Here is a 23,923-nt window from a genome sequence, read left to right as displayed (position 1 = left end):
TCTGCCTGAGCCAGCTCAACTAGAATGATTCAAAGTGTCCCTGATGCCTCCTGGTCCCGTCTTTGTCTTCAAGTCACAGTGTTCTTCGAAGTTACTGTAGCAAATCACAGTCCTTAATAATTTTTTATCACTTTTTAGGACCACACAATGAACTCACCGCTAAAGGACCATTTCACAGGGTGCAAGATGCTCATAGATGTCAGGGCTTTAAAGGGTATCTGCTTCTACCTCCCTACCAATGCTCACATCCCCTTCTCACACGCTGGCCCAGCAGTTACCCAGCCTTGTGTTTGTGTGTGCATCTGCCGTGGTGGGAGACTCTCAAGACCACCCATGCCACTTGGGGCCAGCTCTGACTAGCTCTGTTCTCTCTGCCTTACACCTATCATTCCTGTCAGGAGTCACTCTTTAAAGAGCAAGACTCTCCCACGGGGTGCCCTTTAGCTATTTGAAGAGCCTCCATTATGACTCCCAAGTCTTGTCTAGGCTCAATGACCCCAGTGCCTTCAGCCTTTCCTCAGGAAATACAGACATGAGCCCCTCACCATCTCCTCCATCTCCAGAGCTTTCAATCTTTCAAGCATGGGGCCCTGGTTGCTCATAATACTCACAGATCTAACAAGTACAGAACATGAGGAATGTCACCTCCCTTGCTCTGAAAGCCATACTTCTTATAATGTTGCCAGAAGTCACATTACATTCTTTATCAGCCAAGCTATTGTTAACCACACTGCATTTCTGTCAATCAAAAGCTTCCTTCTCTAGAAAAGATTTCTATAAACATCTCCACATCCAACACTTGTATACATGGGGCCCATATGTAGGGCACTGATATGTATTTTAGCTAAGTTTTCTGCTAGGGTGCCATTCTAGCTTTCCTATGTCTTTATGGACCTGAGTCTACACTCTTAAGTATTAACTACTTCTTCTCTCAGCTTCCTGTCATCCACAAATGACATCATACAGGCTGCTGATGAGAAAGGCAGACAAAGCAGAACCCTGCACCATCCTGCACAATCGCCCTCCATCCTTTTACCAGTCAGTAACCCTTTAGCAACAAGCTCAGCTTCCAACTTAACCCCAAGGGAATCTTGAAAGACCTGACCAATGTCTTGTTAAAATCCACATTTTCAAACACTCTAAATGTCCATCTTTAAGGGAAGACTGAATACAAAAGCAATTTATCCATACAACAGAATTCCACACAGCAGTTTAAAACTATGGTAAATCTATGCACAATATTCTCTTCTCTCTAGAAAATGTATGCATTTTATGCAAATGCACAGAAAAAGGTCTGAGAGGACCCTGGCCACGCTGATGTTATGGGAGGAGACTGGAATTGGAATGGTAATCAAGGAGATCCTTACCTACATTTCAGTTTTTATGAGAAAGCCTTCACTTACTGCATGATTAAAACATAATTTTAAATAGCCCTGGTAAGTGATATCTAGGGACTTCCAAGACCTACCACTTTCGTGTCAGTGCAAAGACAGAACAAGGCCAATTTAAAATAATTTGTGTTGTTTCTTTGAGAAAACACCAAACAGCCAATAATGCAGGTGCTGTGGGAGAGTTAGGAGGGCCCAGAATGGAGGCTGCTGCAGCATCTGTGGGGGATTTGGCAGGGACAAAAGAGTGGATCCCCGTTATCAAGCTAGGCAGCTTGGTCAAGGACAAGAAGATCAAGTCCCTGGAGGGGATCTATCCCTTCTGCACTGCCCACCAATGAGTCTGAGATCACTTTTTCCTGGGGGAGTCTCTCAGGACGAGGTTTTGAAGATTATGCCAGAGCAAAAGCAGACCCACGCTGGCCAGAAGACCAGGTTTAAGGCATCTGTCACCACTGGGGACCACAATGAACATGCTGCTCTGGCATCTATGAGGCCAAGCTCTCTCCTGTCTCAGTAGCAAAGCTGCTGGGGGAACAAGATCACAAGCCCCACTGTTCCTTGCAAGGTGACTGGCCGCTGTGGCTCTGTGCTGCTGAGCCTCGTCCCCGCCCCCAAGGGCACTGGCATCGCCTCAGCCCCTGTGCCCAAAACGCTGCTGTTGATGGCCGGTGTTGGTGACTGCTGCCCCTCGTCCAGGGGCTGCACTGCCACTCTGGGCATCTTCACTGCAGCCACATCTGATGTCACCTTCAAGAACCTATAGCTCTCTCACCCTGGGGCCTCTGGAAGGTGACTGTGGTCACCAAGTCTGACTATCTTATAAAGACTCATACCAGAGTTTCTGTGCAGAGGACCCAGGCTCCAGCTGTGGCCACCACATAATTTTATAGCCCATTAAATAAGTAAATAAAATAATGTGTTTAGCAAACACTGACCATTGTTTCTTACTGGAAGATGATGACATCTAAGAATCTTCCTTCCCTGCCCTGAAAGAAATCTCCCTCAGCACACCAGTGAGGCTTAAAGGATGTTTAAAACTATGGTAAATCTATGCACAATATTCTCTTCTCTCTAGAAAATGTATGCATTTTATGCAAATGCACAGAAAAAGGTCTGAGACAACCCTGGCCACGCTGATGTTATGGGAGTAATCTCTCTGCCCTGAGACAAAAGCCATCCAGACCCCCAATGTGTTAGGGGCCTCAGGCAAAGTGAGCAGCAGAAAGGGAAGAGAGGCCATCTGAGTCACTCCACAATGACCAAGGCCAAGCAGCTCTTGAGGGGTTGAAGTTAGGGACACAATCCAGGGCGTGCTTCAGGGGTTTACAAACAGCATGTCTCACGGGGATTTACAAACAGCATGTCTCAGAAGCAAGACATCTCAGCAGCACCTCTGAAAGTGAAGCACCCACACCTTCACTGCCATGCTGGGAATAAAACATGTGGGCACATGGTTCAGGCTGTGCCCAGAAACACAGATTAACATGGAGCAAGTTCTAGACATCTCTTTGAATCCAACACACGTCTGAGGGGTCAAGTCACTTCCACTGTTGATGCTCAGGGTCCCACCTCCCCCCTCGGCCTCCCAGAGCAGCTCCGCAGGAGTTGAACAGCCAAGTGTTGCCGGGTGAACAGATAGGCTTACTGATCACATCAATTGTTCAAGAAACGAGGAGAGGCTTTCTGTCTGGGTTAAGTCACTGCTAAAGTCTCAAGCACTGGACAACAGATGTCCCTGAGTTATGGAGTGAAAGGAACAGAATAACCTTCAGGCATGGAACCTGCTCTGAAGTTACTGTAATACCAATGAAACAAGTGCCCGCCAGTTTGGCAATGTGTACTTGGGAGTTTGCCGAACCCTTGACCTCTGCTTCTAGATGATCAGAATTCCCTGTGAGCTAAACCTTCACCTTGATCCCTCACAAGAGGCAGGAGGAAAAGTGCTCTTTGCAGCTTCTCAGGGTTCGTTTGTTTTCACAATTGATGGATCCTGCCAGGCCACACCCACTGCTCTCAGAGATCCTAGGGAAGCTGTTTGGCTGACTTCAACGTGGTGGGGAGTGCAGGCAGAAGGCAGAGGAAACTGCTCAACACGGTCTAATGGCACCCACGTGAGCTCTTGTCTGTCATCCATTCACCGTGAGCTCTTAGCAAAAATTTACAAACTCCATATAAAAAATTAAGTGTTCATCTATTAAGGTCCCTGTAACTCTATACAGGTGGAAGGGCAAACAGAAAGAGAGGGAGCACGGGCAAAGAAGGAAATCCTGTGACAGTACTATGTAAATTTTTTTAGACCTTAAACGATCTGATTTTCAAAGCTACTTTCTTTAATGTTGAACTAAAGCCTCCCTGGCTGTGATGTGAACCCACAATCCCCTCACAACCACTGTAGAAAGGGAGGGCCATTGGTCTAGCAGCCCTCCCCAGTGCCCGTCACTCCGGCCTGTCTGCATACCCTCTCTCTCGGCTGAGAGTCCGGCCCTCTGCAGTGTCTGGCACTCTCCCTCAACTGCACGCCTCCCACAATAAGATGAGGCAGGGGCCAGGGATGAATTCTGAGAAGTGAGTGGGGTCTTCAGCCACCACTGGCTCTGTGGCCATCTCAGTGTACAGACAAGCACCTTTCAATCTCTTCTGAACTGTGGGCAGGGCTGGAAGATGGGTGGACAACTGCTCTGTTGTAAGGCTATGAATGTGCTCGTGTTTTCTGAATTATTACAGATGACAGACGCAGCAAACAAAGAGGCCCTCAGAGCAGGGGAGCAAAGGTCGGCAGGATGCAGGACCTCTGTCTGCTCCACTGGGACTCAGGGACACTACTCACCCCGAGCTGGAGGACCTCCACCAAGAATTCCAGATTTTGAGTTCAAGTGTCCATACCAGCAGGAAATGCTCTCTCCTCCCTGGCTGAACTGCCTGTTTAAGTCAGGGACTCTAAAAGGAGGCTGAGGGTCTGGCCCTCCGAAGACAAAGCCTTCAGTTTCTCTCAAACAAACTCAAACAAAGCTGCTTCTTCCAAACTTTCTACAGGAAGCCGACCGACCCCTTACCTTCATCCCAAAGGACTGCATCCGGGTGGCCACTTCTCTTCCAATTCTGCCCAGGCCAAGAATTCCCAGGGTCTTTCCATTCAACTCGGTTCCCATGAACTATAACCAAAGAGGCAAAGAAGTCAAAGTCAGCATCAAGTGTGAACCTCAGGCACAGAGCTAGATGGGAGAGGCAAAGCTGCTGCTCACCTTCTTCCGTTCCCATTTACCATTCTTCATCGAAGCCGTTGCCTGGGGAATCTGCCTGCAAGGACAGACAGACACAGGATTAGTTGGCCCACGCAGACCCCCACCAGCTCAAGGAGGAGGCGTGACATGCCACCTGCACAGCCACCATCTCTGCTGGTCATGCACCAAGCTCAGCCTGGGTCTGGGGGCTCAGGTCAGGAACACCAGAGGAAGGCTCAGGTGGCGCAGCAAGAAGACCCTTGGCAAGACTTGAAGTCCTGGGACTTTTGTCCAGCTAGGCGTCTGGGAAGAGGTTCTGATTCCACATCAGCCACTGTGGGGAGAGAGTGGCTCCTCGCTATTGCAAAATACAACAGCCAATCCTCCGGGGTTTGTAGGAATGAGGAAGTGTGGTGCTGACGGACTCGGTGGCATCAAGTGCTCCAGAAATTCAAGGGTTTTCATTCTCCTTCCACTCCGGGCCACAACCTACAGCATCCACTGTGTCAGGGACAGCTGGTTATTTATTCTTCCTCAGGGGTTTCTTAAGCCCTAGCAGCCTCAGGTCAGCTTTTGGTGGGTGGGTGCCACAGTCGACATTTGTAACCTCCTGTCTCACCACTCACGCACGTGCACACGTGCACACCACACCCTCCACGGCTCTCTCCTCCTATTAGCTAACATGGAAGTCTGCATCTCCCTGTGTTTTCTGGAGGACACAAAGGAAGTTAGGACAAAGAGGTTCCAGGGTAAGATATGTCATGTGGAACAAGGTCATCCAGGCTTCTCTGGAAGCAAAAAAGGAAGAGACAAAATAATACTTAGAATTTTTAAGGAGTATCTTCTGTATTTTAGACACTCTTAAAGGAAATGTTCAGACACACATTGTATTAGCTCAAGTAATGCTTAACAACTGCACAGTGGGGGGGGTAAACACCTCCTCCCTTCACCCAGCTGAACTGATTCAAAGCCAAGGCAGACCTCCCACCAGGAGGCCTCCTAAGTATTTAAATGCAGACTTTCCCGCCAGCCCCCAAATTCAGTGGTGTTTGTGTGTATGTGTGTTTGTGCGTGCACACGAGTGCATGCACGCAAAAAAAGAGCTACCAAAACATCGTTCCTATGGTTTGTACTTCACTGACTTCTTTAATTTATTATTATTATTTTTTTTTGTATTTTTCTGAAGCTGGAAATGGGGAGGCAGTCAGGCAGACTCCCGCATGTACTCGACCGGGATCCACCCGGCACACCCACCAGGGGGCAATGCTCTGCCCATCCGGGGCATTGCTCTGTTGCGACCAGAGCCACTCTAGTGCCTGGGGCAGAGGCCAAGGAGCCATCCCCAGCGCCCGGGCCAACTTTGCTCCAATGGAGCTTCGGCTGCGGGAGGGGAAGAGAGAGACAAAGAGGAAGGAGAGGGGGAGGGGTGGAGAAGCAGATGGGCGCCTCTCCTGTGTGCCCTGGCCAGGAATCGAACCCGGGACTTCCGCACGCCAGGCTGATGCTCTACCACTGAGCCAACCGGCCAGGGCCTTCACTGACTTCTTATAGGAAGTTCTTTCATGTCTCCAGGTTATCCGCCTGAGGATACAGGACTTCTGCCTGAGGCAGGGCTTTCTCCTGTGTGAGAGTTCCATGGGCTCATGAGTAAACTCAGCCAAGTGCAAAGAACAAGCTTTGGGTGAGGAGCTCCATCTCCCTGCTCTGGCCCATCACGTCGCATTTCCCATTTCCGGAGAGAAATTACAGAAAGCGCCTTGCCTTGAGTAAGTGCTCTCTTAGCAAAGCCTGCCAGACAAGTCCCTCACCCAGTGTGATGAGCTCCTACCCCAACACCCCCACGGCCTCCTCACAGTTCCCTCACTTCCTGATCTCTCCCACCTGACCCCATGGTGCAGTCTCAGATGTACACATGGCACCATGAGGCATGAGGAGTCCCCAGACCCTCCCTTTAGCTGCTGTACCCACTGGGTCATAGAGCCCCCTGAGCCAGACTTGGGGGACCATGATGTAGGCGAGGGGTCCCCCGAGTGGCCTCACAAGAGAAAGCAGAGTGGACAAAACGGGAAGTTGCATCTGTTGTGGTCTCCTTTCTTTCCTTCTGTGTCATGGTCCCTCTCCTGCCATCTGTTCCCAGTCCCTTGCAGTGAGGCGCACTCCGGGCCTCTGCACCCACGTGGTCCAGGGCCCTCAACTTTCCTGCCTGCCTCTGCTGGCTCCCAACCCACCTCTGCTGCCCTGCTCGGAGCGCAGTCTGGTTAAACATACAAGTTATGAGAGATGGCAATTCCTTCTTAAAGGGTACTTATTTCTTAGTTTCGATGCATTTTGATGAGGGACTGAGACTGGGGTGCTTGCTTTAAGTCATTGCACTTTACCGACATTTTAAAATGAAGCTGGTCCTGGAATAGGGGGAAATTATTCCTAGCTCCCAAGCCTTTCCACCACCTACAGTCACATACACACACACCCCCACTGAATTTAATAGCATTAGTGACATCAGCACATCAGACTTCCACACCTGTCCAGGGAAGATATGTGCAGCCCAGACGGTCTGGGAGACACAGACAGCCAACTCAAGGACCCCTTGCAGGCTGGGTCCCTTCTGCTGTGGAAGCTGTCCCTGTTCCTCTTTCCCTAACCTCCTTTTCTCTTTACTATACGAATACCTAAGATCTCAGGTGTAAATCTGAGGGAAGAGTTAGAACAAAGGTGAACCCCTGCAGATCATCCCCAGCAGGAGGAAGGACTGGTCTGGAGAAAAGGAAACAGTCATTTCTCAGCCCCATAAGACTGCAGGCCTGAGTAGAGAAGTAAAGAGTCCCAGCTGCCTGGCTGCCGGTTTAAGAATCCAAGGTCACAGTGATGCAATTCCAAAAGATGCTTCTGACCCTCCACTGTGGACAGATACCAATACTGGCTTTGTATTTTCATGCAGAGGGACCTCCAACAGAGAAACACACCTAGCTTCCTACCCAAACTCCCTTCTCCCAGGCAGAGAAGTGTCTCCTTCAACTGAGAGAGATGTGTGTGGCTCAGCCTTTGTCTGTCTCCTCTCATTTCCTGATCTATCTGCCTCCAGAAAGCACAAGTCCCCCATGGCTCCACGCCATTAATGAAGAGGAAAGTGACTGAGAGATTAAGAAAAAGAAGAAAAAAAAAAGATCCAAGGTTCTACAAGGGGCCTAGACATCTTCCTGCCCTGTCCCTGGCTCCATGCCCTTCCCCTTGACCATAGAAATGCTAGAATTTTCTGTTCAACACAATCATTTTACTATCCAACAATAAGACTCACACATATTATGTCACATCTACTGGCTCTGAGGCTGTCCCCTCTACTCAAGAAGTCCCTACCCTCAGAATTCTGGCTAAAAGAGCAACAGATATGACCCCTTGCATATCTGAACGCAGAAGTAGGCATGACGTCTTGGGTGGCGTTTTATTCTGTTCCGTTACAACACAGATCTGTGAGGACAGAGACAGAGAGGTAAGCCCCGTCACCAGGACCAGGGGGATCAATCAGTGAGGGACACCACTCAGCTGAGGAACCCAGGCACAGACAGCTTCTTGGAGGTGTTAACACTAGAGCTTAATCTTGAAGAGTAGGAAGAGTTACCTAGACGAAGATGATGTGGGACAGTGCTCAAGGTGGTGGAAAGAGCATCTGCAAGACTTAAAAGGTTAGAAGTTCGTGTGTGGAAACCAAGAGAGGCACAAAGGATGGATGAGGCAGTAGAAGGTTAGTAAGGAGAAATGCAAGGTCATGGACAATTCCTCTCTCCACAGTCCTGCTCCTAGGTCATGGGCAGTACTTGGGTAGCCATCCTTCCCATTTGCAAGCACTTGGAACCTGAGCACAGGGCTCCAGAACCAGTGTGCTGAGTGTTCAGCAGAGGACCGACAGCCTTGAAGGTTCTGAGCAGTCTGCACGTCGCCAAGTTTCTGTGAATCACTTCGCTTGGGGAGTCGTTCTAACTGACATACCAGAGGGACTGACTCTGCTGAGAAGTCAGTGACTTACCTGGCCAGACACATGATCATCCCACAGGTGAGCTCCGCAGCACTGAGGCTGTTCCCACTGGGGGTGCTACAGAGCAAAGAAAAAAGGGGGCATCATGAGATGAGTCTTAGTTACCTCCATCAAAGTTATCACTATCTCAAAATACCTTTTTTATCCATTTCTGCTTTTTAAAGTTATAGTAACTGTTAGATTTATTACTAGAAATTGTTCCTTAATGTTTTAGTAAAGAAACAGTTAATTGCTATATATTAAGCATATGTTGGTTTTGGCTTTTTTTGTATTTTTCCGAAGCTGGAAACGGCGATAGACAGATTCCCAAATGCGCCTGACAGGGATCCACCTGGCATGCCCACCAGGGGGCGATGCTCTGCCACTCCGGGGCGTCGCTCTGTCGTGACCAGAGCCACTCTAGCGCCTGGGGCAGAGGCCAAGGAGCCATGCCCAGTGCCTGGACCATCTTTGCTCCAATGGAGCCCCGCTGCGGGAAGGGAAAAGAGAGACAGAGAGGAAGGAGAGGGGGAGGGGTGGAGAAGCAGATGGGCGCTTCTCCTGTGTGCCCTGGCCGGGAATTGAACCTGGGACTTCTGCACAACAGGCCGACGCTCTACCACTGAGCCAACCGGCCAGAGCTATTAAGCATATGTTTTAATGTTTTGCCAACTGCCTTTCAATGTAATTGACATGCGTTGTAATTTTAAGTATTTCTTGTATGCGTGTAAAAACATTATTCTGAATAAAGAACCATAGACTTAAAAAAGGGGGGGGACATCAGTGGGCCCAGACCCCGTACTCCCACTCCTGTCCCGATAGACATACACTCTCCTGCTCCATGAGCTTACCTGCTCTCTATACAAACCCCACGCCACTGTGCCTGTTTGTCCCTGTTTCTCCTATGTACTGCTGCCCACATCCTTCCCCAGCTGGGACGGAATACTGGCTTTGTATTTTCATGCAGAAGGACCTCTACAGAGAAACACACCTAGCCTCTCTACCCAAACTCCCTTTTCCCCAGGCAGAGAAGTGTCTCATTTGACTAAGAGAGATGTGTGTGGCTCAGCCTTTGTCTGTCTCCTCTCATTTCCTGATCTGCCTCCAGAAAGCTCAAGTCCCCCATGGCTCCATGCCATTAATCTGACTGAGGCTGAGCCCATGATGGGTGGTGCATCAATCAGAGGCAGAGGTCAGGCCCTGGCCGGTTGGCTCAGAGGTAGACTGTCATCAGCACAGCACGTGGATCTCCCAGGTTCAATTCCCAGTCAGGGCACACAAGAGAAGCTTCCATCTACTTCTCCACCCTTCCCCTTCTCGCTTCTCTGCTTCTCTCTCTCTCTCTCTCTCTCTCTTCTCCTACTGCAGCCATGGCTCAATTGGAGTAAGTTGGCCCTGGGCGCTGAAGATGGCTCCATGGCCTCCTCCTTAGGTGCTAAGAAGCGCTAGGTTGCTGAGCAACAGAGCAATGCCCCAGAAGGGCAGAGCATTGCCCCTAATGGGCATGCTGGGTGGATCTCGGTCACGGTGCATTGCGGAAGTCTGTCTCTGCCTCCCTCCTCTCACTGAATAATAATAATAATAATAATAATAATTAAAAAAAAAAAAAAGAGGCAGAGGTCAGCCCATTGCCCACTGACCTTCACCAAGATGCCCAACAAACCTGGCTTTTATTAGTAATAAAGCGATTATTTTTATCTCCACCTGTGTGGCTTCTCTTCCTATCCTTCAGTAAGTTCTGAACTGAGAAAGCTGCCTCACACCTTCATACTCAGAGCAATGCTGACTCTGCACACTTTACAGAAAAAGGACAGATGGCAACCAATGAAACTATTTTTCTTAAAGGCATTTTGTTTGTTTTTGAAAGAATTTAACATACATGTTCCCCCTCCTTCTTCACCTATGGGGTCTTTTCATCTCTGGGAATTAAGGTTATGAGGTGATAAAAGGTCAAAAGATTCTATATTTCATTTATTTTTCTTATATTGATTTTAGAGAGGATAGAGAAAGAGGAAGGGGCGGAGGTAGGAACAGACAGCATCAATTTGTAATAGTTGCTTCTCATATGTGCTTTGACTGGGCAAGCCTGGGGTCTCAGACCAGTGACCTCAGCATTCCAGGAATACACTTTATCCACTGCTCTGGATCAGGCCACCGGGGGCTACTGCCTCTGGGTCCTGGGCAAGAGTGTCCATGGGAGTTTAACATTTCTACTGTGGGCCAATTCACCCCTACCCTGTAAGGAGGAGTGGAGGGAAAGGACTTGAAGACAATGACATTCCCCAGGGAAGAGAAAAGGACTCCAAGGGACAGAGAAGTGGACCAGGGATAGTGTTGCCTCACCAAGTGCCATACAGGAGCCAGAAATGAGCGTCCCCTTGCACTAGCATGCTGACATGACCTTTCCCCTGGGTTTCTGCAAAAACCACTCCAATGGGGACCTTTTTCCAACTGGCCTATGAAATAGAAACTGAGGTCCTGGCCCCAAGGGGGTCCTGAACAGTGAGGAAGACAAAGCATGTAGAGTCACTCTAGTAGCAAAGCTTGTGCATTTGCATACAGAGTAAGAATAGAACTAACACACCTGACTCCAGGCAGGACAATGGGAGTGGGTGGGGAGGGGACAGAGCTAGAGCAGAGAAGACAGATAAATTCATTTTCCTCTGACTCCCAAGCTAGGTTGAAGATGTACAAACATCTGTGGGGTGGGTTTGTGAAGCACTGAGTTTTCAAAGAGAGTCTCAATGTCAAACCCTTGGGCAGCACTAAGCTGTAAGCATGGACCACCTATCTGGACTCGGTCTAGACCAGGCCTCCTCCTGGAAGACTTCTAACTCTGACCTGACTTTCTCTAAAAGAAGTTATTTCCCCCTCCCCAAGGCCCATCTCCACACCCACCCCCGGCCTCCACGACTCACTTCATGACCAGGATGCCCTTCCTGGTTGCAGCCTCCAGATCCACGTTGTCCACGCCTGTGCCAGCCCTGCCCACCACCTGGAGCTTTTCGGCTGCATTGATGACATCAGCGGTCACCTTGGTGGCCGAGCGGACAATAAGGCCTTCACAGTCCTGAGGCAGAAGAGGAAACAGCTGGGTCCACAGAATTGACCTGGAAGACCTCCTAGAGCTTCTTTGCCCAAAGCGGGGGCTCCCAAATGCTGGCTGACTTTGGACACTCAAGGCAAGAGCAGTGCATCTGTGTACCGTTTATATACCCCACAGTGAGGTCTGGGTTCAAATCCAAGCTCATCCTTTATGACTATGTATCTGGGCCTCAGCCTCCTCAACTGGGTAAGAGGAGGCAACGATATGGGACAGGTGCGGCACTTGGCACAGTAGCTGGCGCTGCTCAAGGGACATCACCGCCTCCAATGACCCTGAGCAACTATAGGAGAGGTGGAATCTAATTCTACCTTGAAGGCCCCATGCTGGTACTTGGAAGGCACTCAATAAATGCTGATTGGCTGAATGAATAAATTAAGTGAATGAAAGACAAAAATTTTGAAGAAAAAGGTTTCCTAAAATAGAGACCAAAGTAAGGCAAGAAGAACAATTAAACTGGTCCATAATTGCTCAGAAACCTGGGCAATAGGAGACTGAAAATAATACCTATGTGAAAAATAAGACCTTCGAAAGTCATCATAGCCCTGTAGGCTAAGCCAGACCCCAAGACAGTCTTCCTAAGTTCATGTAGAATCCCAGGCCATCTTCCCAGAACAAGGACGTTGTTGCCCAAACACTCAATGAGAATCCCCAGGAGATGGAGCAGGTGGACAAGCACATGCTGTGCCCAAATTGGCTGCCCGGGTGGGGAAGGAGGGAGCAAGCATTGTCACACAGCAGCAAGCTTAAGAGTTGAGTCAGGCGGCTGGGTTTCTAGACCTAGGTCGGTCATGTCACCCCCAGGCTGGTCTCCATCTGTATAATAAGAGGGTTGGGACAGATGGCCTGTCGGTTCCCACTCACATCTGGTCTGATTCCCATGAGTGGAAGTCTGCATTTTCCTCAATAGAGCTCTTGGCTGGATCCCACAAGAACACTCTTTCTTTCCCACATCAGTTCTGGAAACAAAAAGGCCAATGGGCATCTGGTTCAAGAGCAAGGGACCCATTATATTAACTGTGCACAGCCCAGAGCCCAGGGACGAATCTGGACAAGTTACACAGAGAAAGAAGAGAAATGACATGTACACTACAGCGACTGTTCAGGAGAGTTGGTTGGGGCCGTGCTTGACAGTAGAGAGCTTGATGCAAGACCTCTCACAAGCACCCCAAACCCATTTATTTATCTATAATTTTTTTTTTAACGAGAGAAAGGGGAGGGAATGGAGGGAGGGAGGAGGACAGATAGGAAAGGAGAGAGAAGAAAAGCAACAACTCATAGTTGTGGCATCTTAGTTATTCATTGATTGCTTTCTCATACATGTCTTGACTACAGGGCTCCAGCTGAGCCAGTGACCCCTTGCTCAAGCCAGCGACCTTTGGGCTCAAGCCAGCAACTATAGGGTTGATCCCATACTCAAGCCAGCGACCCGGCACTCAAGATGGCGACCTAAGGGTTTCAAACCTGGGTCCTCAGTGTCCCAGGTGTTGATATTCTATTCACTGAACCACTGCCTGGTCAGGCTTATCTGTGATTCTGAAATTAAACTGCAAAATGTGACACTGAGAGAAACATTTACAAGCATCTGGTCTCAACAAAATTAGGGCTGCTAATGTCCCTTCCTTCCTCTCGTCATTTCTTCCCTCCATCTACGGGTGCCTGGTACTGACCCTGTCAACACAAGGTAAGTCACAGCCCCAGTCCTCAAGGAACTCACAGTGACAGACACACCAGAACTCACCATCACACATGTGTGGTGTGACCTTGGCATGTAAAAGGCATGGGGAGAATTAGAGAAACAGAAGGGATCACCCCATCTGGTCTGAGCCAGACCTGGGACTCTGAATGCCTCCCTAGTTGACCATCAGCCAATGCCTGGGCAGAAAGGGGACACTGCTGTTTGTCCCCCATTCAAGTCCACTGCACTTGGCTCCAAAGAAAGGACCCCTTGGGTGGCCATATATCACCAGCTTTTCAAGGAACAATCAACTTCCCTTCCATGAAATCTTTGCAAACAACCCTGGACTCCACCACTACGCCTCCCCATTTCAGCATCTGTTTCACACTCGATGTCCTCTCTCTGACCCAGAGTTTGCTTTCCTCATCTATATTTTACATCTCAAAGCAAAGATTGCTTTAATAGCTGATACTCAGTAAATCACTCCACAGAATAAATGAATCCAGTGATTAGAGAGGCCCTCACCATCCTCCCCACCCCAACCATCCTCCCCCAAATATTTGAACAAGTCACATGATTAAAAATCAGGCACCAATGCGGACTTTTCCTGGATGTGGACTTTTCCTGGACTCCTGCTCCCTGTGACAGCTCCTAACAGACTGAACTGTGGTTGGGTTGCATTTTTCAGGGATTGGCATGGTGATGGGGCCAACTTGGACTTGGTGAACATGTTAAGGACACTACTCTTTTATGGATTCTTGCTGTATTGGCCAAGAGTTTGCTTAAGGCTTTTAATCACTGTAAAAAAAATAGAAGACTGGATAAAGAAGATGGGGCACATATACACCATGGTATACTACTCAGCTAGAAGAAATGATGACATCAGATCACTTACAGCAGAACGGTGGAATCTTGATAACATTAGGCGGAGTGAAATAAGTGAATCAGAAAAAAACAAGAACTGCAGGATTCCATCATATATTGGTGGGACATAAAAGCGAGACTAAGAGACATGGACAGGAGTGTGGTGGCTAGGGGGGGGAGGGAAGGAGGGGGGGAGGGAAGGAGGGAGAGGGAGAGGGGGAGAGGGAGGGGGAGGGGGAGGAGTACAAAGAAAACTGGATAGAAGGTGACGGAGGACGATTTCTCTTTGGGTGATGGGTATGCAACAGAACTAAATGACAAGATAACCTGGAAATGTTTTCTTCGAATATATGTACCCTGATTTATTGATGTCACCCCATTAAAATAAAAATTTATTTATAAAAAAAAAATCAGGCAACAGAAATCCCTTCTCTTAACTGTCACAAAGGGATTAAAATCTACATATGTGAGCACGCAAGAGTTTCCTCAAAGGGGAAAACAGGTTGCAAGGGAGCCAGGAGAAAAAACGGTTCAGAAATTGCCAAATTGATCAATAGGACCAAATAGTCACTAGACAAGCAGTATGTGTGGGGCTTTTGAAAATAATAAAGGCAGAATTCAAATGGATGGGGTAAAAAGACCTATGTATCATAATAAATGGCATTAGGAAAATGTAAGGAGCAAAATATTTCATTCCTGCCTCACTACAGATTTTTAAAGATCCGGATGAATTAAAGAAGTTTTTTAAATATAAGCATTAGAAGAAAATGTAAGGGAATATTTTTACGATCTCAAGATGGGAAAGTTTTATAAGCAAGGCACAAATCCCAGAAACCATAGAAGAAAATACAAATTAGATCACATTTGATATTTAAAATTCTATATGGAAGAGATCCCATAAACAGTTAAACGCAAGTAAGTGACAGATGTGACAGGGGAGAAACTCCTTCAACATACATAATAAAGATCCTTCAAAGAAAATGGTCAAGACTTTCTACACATCAATTTATTTATTTTTTTTTGGGGGGGGGGGAGAAAGGCAGACAGGGACAGACAGACCAGAAGCATCAACTCATAGTTGTGGCACCTTAGTTGTTCATTGATTGCTTTCTCATATGTCCCTTGACCAGGGGGCTCCAGCTGAGCCAGTGACCCCTTGGCTCAAGTCAGCAACCTTTGGGCTCAAGCCAGTGACCATGGAATCATGATCCATGCTCAAGCTGCCGACTCTGCACTCAAGCTGGTAAGCCTGTACTCAAGCCAGCTTGAGTCCATGCTCAAGCTGGTGACCTTGGGGTTTTGAATCTGGGTCCTCAGCATCCCAGGCCGACACTTCCATCCACTGTGCCACCACCTGGTCAGGCTACAATTCTTTTTTTTTTTTTCAAACAAGTGAGAGGCAGGGAAGCAGAGAGACAGACTCCCGCATGCGCTGAGAAGTGATCCACCAGGCAACCCGTCTGGGGCTGATGCTCTGCCCATCTGAGGCTGCTGTTCCATTGCTTGACAACAAACCTATTCTAGCACCTGAGGCGTGGCCATAGAGACATCCTCAGCGCCCCAGAGCCAACTTGCTCATTCGAGCCATAAGCCATGAGCTATGAGCCATGGCTGTGGAAGGGGAAGAAGGGGATGGAGGTGTGGAGAAGCAGCCGGTTGCTACTCCTTTGTGTCCTGACCAGGAATCAAACCTGGGACTTCCATACACCTGGCTGATGCTCTAATGCTGAGCCAACTGGCCATGGCCAAAATTCAGTTCTTTAAATGATAAAAAAAAAAAACCCAGTTAAAAAACCTAGCAAAGATATAATAAGTAAGCAGTTTATAGAAGAACTAACAAAGTGATCATCAGTAATTTACAAAAACTCAAACACCAGATACCAAAAAAAAGTGCAAATTTTAAAACGTTTGTGGTATTTTCATAGTTATAAAACAGTCACAGGGGTGTAAAGTGCAGCATAGGGAATATAGTCAATGTCTAATTGTTATGCTGTACACCTGAAACTAATATAATATTGAATATCAATTGTAATTGAAAAAAATAAAGAAGCTAACTTGTCAATAATAGTTTAATATATCTTTCTTAGTTTACCTGGTTTTCTTTTCTTTTTTTTCTTAAGTGAGAAGAGGGGAGATAGAGAGACAGACTCCTGCATGCGCCCCAACTGGGATTCACCCTGCAACGCCCACATGGGGCCAATGCTTGAACCAATAGAGCCATTGGCTGCAAGAGGGAAAGAGAGAGAGAAGGAGGAGAGGGAGAGAGAGAAGCAGATGGGCGCTTCTCCTGTGTGCCCTGACCAAGAACTGAACTCAGGATATCCATATGCCAGGCCGATGCTCTATTCACTGAGCAAGCCTGCTAGGGCCAGTTTACCTTGTTCTCAAATCAGAGTGTTACCCTGTTTAACATTTTCTCATTATGTACACATAATTTTAAATTTACTTTCAGATTACTAATATGTTCTTTGCCAGGCATCTCTGTGAACTGATTTTTAGAAAGTCATATCAAATCAGGGAACTTCTTAAATTGCCATGGGATTGTAGTAAAACAAATTCATGTGTTAGGTTCAAAAGATCAAAACACAATGCTTTTAAAAAAAATTTAGGCCCTGGCCAGTTGGCTCAGTGGATAGAGCGTCAACCTGGCATATAGACTTCCTGGGTTTGACCTCAGTCGGGGCACACATGAGAAGCAACCATCTGCTTCTCGTCCCCTCCCTCTTAACCCCTCTCTCCCTCTTCCTCTCCCATAGCCAGTGGCTGGAGCACTGCCCTGGGTGCTGAGGATGGCTGGGTTGGTCTGCGTGTCAGCCTTAGGTGCTAAAAGTGGCTTGGTTGATTTGAGCATCAGTTCCAGACTAGGGTTGCTGGGAGAATTCCAGTTAGGGCATGTGTGGGGTCTGTCTCACTATCTTCCCTCCTCTCACTTAAACAAAAAACAAAAATTTATTGGGGGGGCAGAATGTGGTATTTTCAGGTATCATATTGGCAAAAATAAACTTGATAATACTCAGTGTTGGTGAAAGCATAGGGAAATTGGAGTGTAAACTGCATAACCTTTATGGAGACAAATCGCAGTTGTGGGAGCGCATTTTTCAAGTGCTTTCATTTACCACCAGCAATGGCACTTCAGGTTATTGGCAACACACTATAGAACCTCCTGTGAAAGTGATCAGCCTCGGACCAAAGGTCAAAGTTCAACTAGTAAGAAGGGGGAAGGGACCACCAAAAAAGTCATCATCTCATCACCCTGCCTCTGATACCAAGCTCTGGGCCCACATCTCAGGCCCCGTCCCACTCCCCACACTCTACCTATCATCCTTTTGGGTCCCAAAGGGATGATAGGTAGAATGCTCTCTCTCTAAAGCTGCCCCACCCTCCCCAAACCATGGGTATCTACCTCCCACTGAAGAGACCGGCTGTGGGGGAGGATGCAGGCTCCCCTGCCATCACCCCCTTGTTATTTGGTGTTTTTTTCTTAATAGCACTAGTGTTTTGTTTTCATTATTAATTTTAGAGAGAGAAGGGAGAGACACAGGAACATCAGACTGTTCCTGTGTGTGCCCTGATCAGGTTTTGGAACTGGCATCCTCTGTGCTTCAGGCTCTAACCCACCAAGCTATCCACGGGGGCAAACAGCACTAGTTTTTAACCAGCTTAGCCTCTTCCTATGGAAGAATCATCACCTTAGGGCAATGGTTCTCAAATTTTTTGAAGTTGGGGTGCATTTAAAATCCTACAAATAATTGCAGGCACACTATATACAAATTCTGAGAAATATGTTATAATAATTAAGTCAAATATTAAAGAAAAAAATATAAAGTCCAAGCGTGTTTTTATGGTAATTAAATGAAATAAATATGACAAAATTAAATTTATTCTGACATTAAAAAACATTTTGTTATATTTTTTGAGTGATGCTTTTTAGAATTCACAAAAGAGGGGTTAAAAATAAGAAAATGATTAAAAAGTTATCTTTTTATATATATATAGATACATTCTTAGTAAGATTTAGTATATTCAGCAGGTCTCAGCGCAAATGTGTTTTTTCATTCTTGTGTTTATGAGAAACATGAGCCTGATGTGTCCTAGCGATTTCTTCAATGTTTGAGAATATATTTGAAGGGCAAACTCTCATTTCCTTGTCAATACATTGAAGAATTCCTCTCTTTTTACTTTTAATTGTGTTGAGTGCAGGAAACCCCCACCATACATATCATCTCAACTTTACACCAAACAAAGGATAGAAAAAACTTGCCTCCAGTCTTTTCCGGGAACATGGGGGGTAGTGTAAACAATCCAGCACCACAGCTTAACAGCCTTTTGCAACCTAATCAGGCAAGTGAGGTGGGGGGTTGGGCAGACTGTCAGCTTACAGCCAATTCCCCATCCTCTGTCCCCCCAAAATCTAAACTCCAAAAACCCTGTTGGTTTTTTGGTCCCCAACAGGCACATATTTCTCTGGAATACCATAGGGTGCACCTGGAAATCTTCTAGGGCACACCAGTGCACCCTGGCACACACTATGAGAATCACTGATCAAGCCACCACTGACTATAGGACGGGAAGAGGGAGAAAAGGGAGAGCAGGAAGGGAATAGAAGTAGGTGGTCATTTCTCTTCTGTGCCCTGACCAAGAATAGAACCCAGGACACCCATATGCCGGGCCAACCCTTTATCCACTGAGCCAACCAGCCAGGGCTAGGACACTGAGTTTTGAGTTTGTATTTCAAATGTGCCATGATGAGGTTCACTGGAATGTGAGCTCCATGGGACAGGGATTTTGGTTTAGTTTACCAGTCTATATTTTACACCTAAAATTGTGCCTGGCACAGAGGAGGCACTCAGTCTACTTGAGATTTGATAAGGGTGATAATTACTTCTTGTCTTCTGTTATAGGTCGTAGGCACACCTGGAAATCTTCTAGGGCGCACCAGTGCACCCTGGCACACACTTTGAGAACCACTGCCTTAGGGAGATACACCCTGCAGCCTCCACTTTTCCCTCAAGGACGGTGTCCCTCAAACCAGCTTTCTTTGAAGCCAGAAGCCTAAAGCGTCTCCAGTCAACCCAGTATGGATGGATGTGTACCAAGAGGACAACCTGCCCTTGGAGACTCCCAGGCTGCAGACCTTGGTACCACCCCATGTGGCCAGATTTCACTAGCTTCCAAGGCCTCTGACACCTTCCACAACCCCTGCTTCATTCAATTGCATCACTTCCTGATCAATCAGCACATTTTTTTCCTAGGTGAGAGGAGGGGAGATAGTGAGGCAGATGTCTAGCATGCACACTGATGGGGATCCACTGAGCTATTTTTAGCACCTGAGACTGATGTGCTCCAACAGAGCTATCCTCAGCACCCAGGGTCACACTCAACCAACGGAGCCACTGGCTGTGGGAGGGGAAGGAAAGAAGGGGGAGAGTAGGAGAAGCAGATTGTTGCTCTGTGTGCCCTGACTGGGGATTGAACCCAGGATGTCCATATACCAGCCAGCGCTCTATCCATTGAGCCACCGGCAGGACCATTCAGCACATATTTAATGAGAGATGACGTGTCAACCAATCTCCTGCAGATCCCTCAAAATACCGGCACTCCCAGGCACCATCCTCTTCTAAGGCCACATGTCATTCCTCCAAGATTTGGCTTCAAGCTGCCCACTCCTCTCCTCTACTCATGTAGCAAACTACAGCCTTTCGCACACCCTCTGTAATGAGATTCATTCTCCGTGTGCTGTGACTCTGACTTCTTTATCCTGCATCCCCAGGTCCTCTTTGGCACTCCCAGGGGCACTGTCAACTGCCGAGTGCCTATACTAGCACCAGCTGGAACAGGCACACCTCCTCCCAGTCCCATCGCTCAGCCGCCTCTGAGCTGGAAAACAGCAGGCCACTGTTCTGCTGGATTTATGGCTGTTCCAGACAAATTGCTAACTCAGCACTGGAAACCCATTCCCAGTCCTCAAGTTCACACATGCTTCCTTTTCCAACAAGGGCAGGCTTGGCCTTGGAGGCGATTCTAGCATTGCTCATGCCTCTGACTTTAATTCTAGAGAAAGTCAAAGACACTTCCAGGTCATGTTCTGCAGCCACACAGGATACAGGTAGGCACTGTTCTGCACAATATGTGTGATCCTAGTTAAGTAGGAGATTATTTCACTTTTGCAAACTAAATCCTGGTGGCACAGGCTAGAAGTGCCTATTTTAAAGGAGCCTTTCAAAAGACTCATGCATGGAAATTTATTCCCTTATCTTTCTTAAAATTCTGAGATAAAGGTGTAAATATGTTTCAATAAGTTAAATGCATTACTAACATGAACATGTGGTCTAATGGACTCTGCAGCATTGCTATTGAATGAAACAAATAAGTGAACGCATCACATATAATAAAGGTATTACTTCAGGAAACATGAGTTTGTGTGTATACACACATGTATGTGTATTCTGAATTCTGATATAAAATTAACTTCTGATTGTTGGTTAGAGTATAAAAGCCACTGATCCATGGTAAGATTTGCATGTTTCTGCATATTAAAGATGTGGCACCTGCTGACAGAGAAGGGGTATACAGTCTGAGTTTTGTGAGTTCCAAACAAGATGCTTTATTATTCCAGCCAATGTTTTTCAAACTGTTTTGACTAAGGCTCACAGTTAAGAAACACATGATTAAGTTGTGATTTTAAACTCACATACCTCCTACACACCCCACAACTATACACTTAATTGAAACAAATTTCATGGCATAATATTAGCCTTACTATCTGCACTATTCTCTGGTATTTCTCATTTTGTTTTTTTAAAATGCGAATCATGACTCATTAAACTGACTTCATTACCCAGTAATGGACTAGCTGTGACTTGCTTCAAGTCTGAAAAGGACTATTCTGGGGAAGTGAGAGAGAGAGCAAACTGCCTGCCCAGAATACCAAGGAGTGAGAATGGGCAGGTAGTCAGGCCTGGTTCAGGCAACGTGTTGGAGCTTTCTTCAATACTACAAAGATTTAAATGGGGGAGGGCAGGGACCCTAACTCAGACAGCTCTCCATGCAGAAGAAAAAGGCACAGAGCAGACTGGAGGGACCCTCCAGTGGGCTCCCAAGGAGACTACCCAGCATTCCCAACTGAATGTTTTACAAAAACAGACAGGAAGGCTGAGCGCTTCCCAACAGCCCAACCATGCTTAGTGGTTAGCCAAGAAAGCCCTCCTGGCCCACCAGTTCGCAGTGCCTTTAAAAGGGCCTCACCATTTCAGCTCAGTTCCCAGCACCCAGCTGGCTGATTTCCCAGCTTCACCCAACCCAGAGGAGGGCTCCTGTTCTCAATTCGCACTCACCCTGGCCCTCTCCCCCTCACCCCCCAGGGATATAGGATCTCTAATTTCCATAAAAAAGTTACAGAGCCCCAAAAGAGGGCCATTCTTTTCACTCTAGTGATCTGGTGGAGGTGAGGGTCAGAAGCTGAGCTAGAGGCCACTCCAATGCCTTCTGGCCATTGCCCAAAGCCAAGGTTATTGATACCATCCATCCAACAGAAGAGGTGAGTGTTAGGCCTGCCTTCCATCTAGACCTACCCTGCTTCTAGGGATCAGGTCCTGAGCCCTTGCCCCCTATCCTGTCCAGGTTGATCACCCCTTCTCTCCACTTCAGCAGTGGAGTAGTCAGAGGCCGACTGCTAGATGGCCTCCTTTACCACTCAGCTGATCAATGGCCTCAGTTGAGTTGCCCCTTGGCCAGGCTCCCTAATTAGCTTACGAGGGTCCTGAAGGCAGGAGACAGGCCAGAAACTACCGAGTATAGGGCAGGGTGAAAACCAGGACAGATGACGTAGGGGAGAAGGGTGAAGGAAGGTCTATGGTGAATCACAGCAGCAGATACAACACCAGAGAAGGGGGTACAGGCAGCTGTTGAGTACCACGCGGTTGCGGCACCGTGAATATAACAGCAGCCGCCTCCGTGGTTTGATTTAAGGGTCCCCAGAGGAGCGATGGGTGGAGGGGACTGAGGCTGGTTGAGATTAGTAGGAGGCTACACTGGGAATTGGGGTTGGGGTAGATACTGGGGTGCTGGTGCTGTAAGAAGTGCAGGACCTGGAGTGAAGAGTTCACAAAATAGCTGACATTCACTGCACGAGGCCACCAAACTTCCCAGGACACTTACAACTAAGGTAGATTAAGATTCGAAGTAGACTGAACTAATTATCACAACTAACCGAGATACACGCCTGAGAAGGACTTGGTAGGAAATATCAATTGCCTAGGTGCACCTGAGATCAATTCTAGTCCAACCTGGTCATTCCTGACCAGCGATGAGGCCAAGGTGAGGCCACCCGCCGGGGCCACGTGGAAAGACTAAGCCTGAATCCCCACCACGGAGGCCGCGTGGGCGGCGCGGGACTCTCGGGCGCCCCCCGCCCACCCCCACTTCCTCCGAGCTCCTAGGAGGCGGAGGGACGGTGAAAACTCGCAGCAGTCTTGCGTCAGACGAAAGGCGGGTACATTTGCTGCCTTCCCCGCAGCTTTTCCAGCTGCCACGAGACATGGTGGGACTCAGCCAGCGCCTCCCCGGGAAGGCAGGACACGGCCGGACCAGCCAGGGCGTAGTCGGGGGAGGATCGCGGGACCTGCGCAGGGACCCCACTTTGGCGCGTCTCCTCCCCCGGTGCCCCACGCGGCACCCGGCTGCCAGGGTCACTGCGCGCCAAGGCGCTAGGAGCCGCGCTGGCATCCGCGGGCAGCCTGAGGGACCTGCTGGAGCAGCCTACACATTGCACTGCTCGTCGGTGGCCAGCCAACGTGAAACGCGCGGTTGCAAACTGAACGGAAAGTTTACTGCAGCTCGCCGCCGTTTGTTCCTCTCCCCCCAACCCCCAGCCTCCAAATCAGGAGGCCCGAGGACAGACTGATAACCGGCACAGGGGTGGGGGTGGGGCGCCCCGTTTCCGCAGAGGATGCCACCGAGCGCTTGCCTTTCTCCCGCTCGCATTACCTGCAGCTCGGCTATCAGCTCCTCCTTGCTCAGGTTCTGCTTCTCCACCACCTGCAGCCCTCCATCTTGCAGGATCTTCCGGCAGCAGGGGTCCAGGCTATCGCTGATAAGCACTTTCCGTAGATTTGCAAAGGCCATTGCTGAGCCGGCCCCTGAATCCACCGCTCTCCCTGGGCAGAAACACCCAAGCAGAGAAGCTGCTGCTGCTTGGCCGGCCGGGTTCGTGTAACTGGGCAGGATTCACGATCTCGCGCTCCCCCTATATCTCCCCCTCCGGCTCCCCCCCGGCTCCTTTTGATTGGACCGAAATGCTCCAACTCTCGATGACTCCGCCTCCTTCTCGAGGTTCTGAGCCTTCAGTTCCCCTCTCACTCCCACTTTATTATTCTCTGGCATTGAATTTCTCAATCTCAGCCAAAACCCTCCCCTGCACCTGGTGAGCACTTAGAAGCACAGTTTATGCCGATTTGCTGATTTATATCTGAAATAAACTGAGAAAGATCCGTTCTCATCGAGAGAGCAATATTCTTTCCTCTTAAAGACTCATTCATGAATTCCTCAGCAGCATTTATAGAACACACACCTATTATGTGCAAGGCCCTTTGCTGGATGCTGAAGAGGGCATCAAAAAGACATAGTCCCTTTCCTTTGGTGGCCCAACATCTGAGGGTA

At 48.2% G+C, this 23,923-nt stretch overlaps 1 protein-coding gene and 2 non-coding genes across 3 annotated transcripts in view; 1 reads left to right on the top strand and 2 right to left on the bottom strand.

The window, feature by feature from the left end:
* The window catches only part of PHGDH (phosphoglycerate dehydrogenase), a 37,418-nt gene extending 13,917 nt beyond the window's left edge, over nucleotides 1–23,501 (bottom strand). The window contains exons 1-5 of the mRNA XM_066268130.1: nucleotides 23,252–23,501; nucleotides 11,540–11,691; nucleotides 8,634–8,699; nucleotides 4,634–4,688; nucleotides 4,445–4,543 (exon numbers count right to left, since the gene is read on the bottom strand). Of these exons, the coding sequence (XP_066124227.1) occupies nucleotides 4,445–4,543; nucleotides 4,634–4,688; nucleotides 8,634–8,699; nucleotides 11,540–11,691; nucleotides 23,252–23,389 (510 nt within the window). The 5' untranslated portion in view covers nucleotides 23,390–23,501. The remainder of the gene's footprint in view (nucleotides 1–4,444; nucleotides 4,544–4,633; nucleotides 4,689–8,633; nucleotides 8,700–11,539; nucleotides 11,692–23,251) is intronic.
* On the top strand, nucleotides 7,470–7,555 carry LOC136332801 (small nucleolar RNA SNORD62). Its single transcript, XR_010730938.1, has one exon. It is a non-coding gene; the product is annotated as a small nucleolar RNA SNORD62 (small nucleolar RNA).
* TRNAN-GUU (transfer RNA asparagine (anticodon GUU)) lies at nucleotides 9,188–9,263 on the bottom strand. The gene has a single exon. It is a non-coding gene; the product is annotated as a tRNA-Asn (tRNA).
* Nucleotides 23,502–23,923: the final 422 nt, after the last annotated feature.

This window comes from Saccopteryx bilineata, chromosome 3 (assembly GCF_036850765.1).
Source record: "Saccopteryx bilineata isolate mSacBil1 chromosome 3, mSacBil1_pri_phased_curated, whole genome shotgun sequence".
In the NCBI taxonomy this organism is placed as follows: Eukaryota; Metazoa; Chordata; class Mammalia; order Chiroptera; family Emballonuridae; genus Saccopteryx; species Saccopteryx bilineata.
Note: the sequence above shows the minus strand (reverse complement) of the source record. Positions and strands in the feature narration are given on the sequence as shown.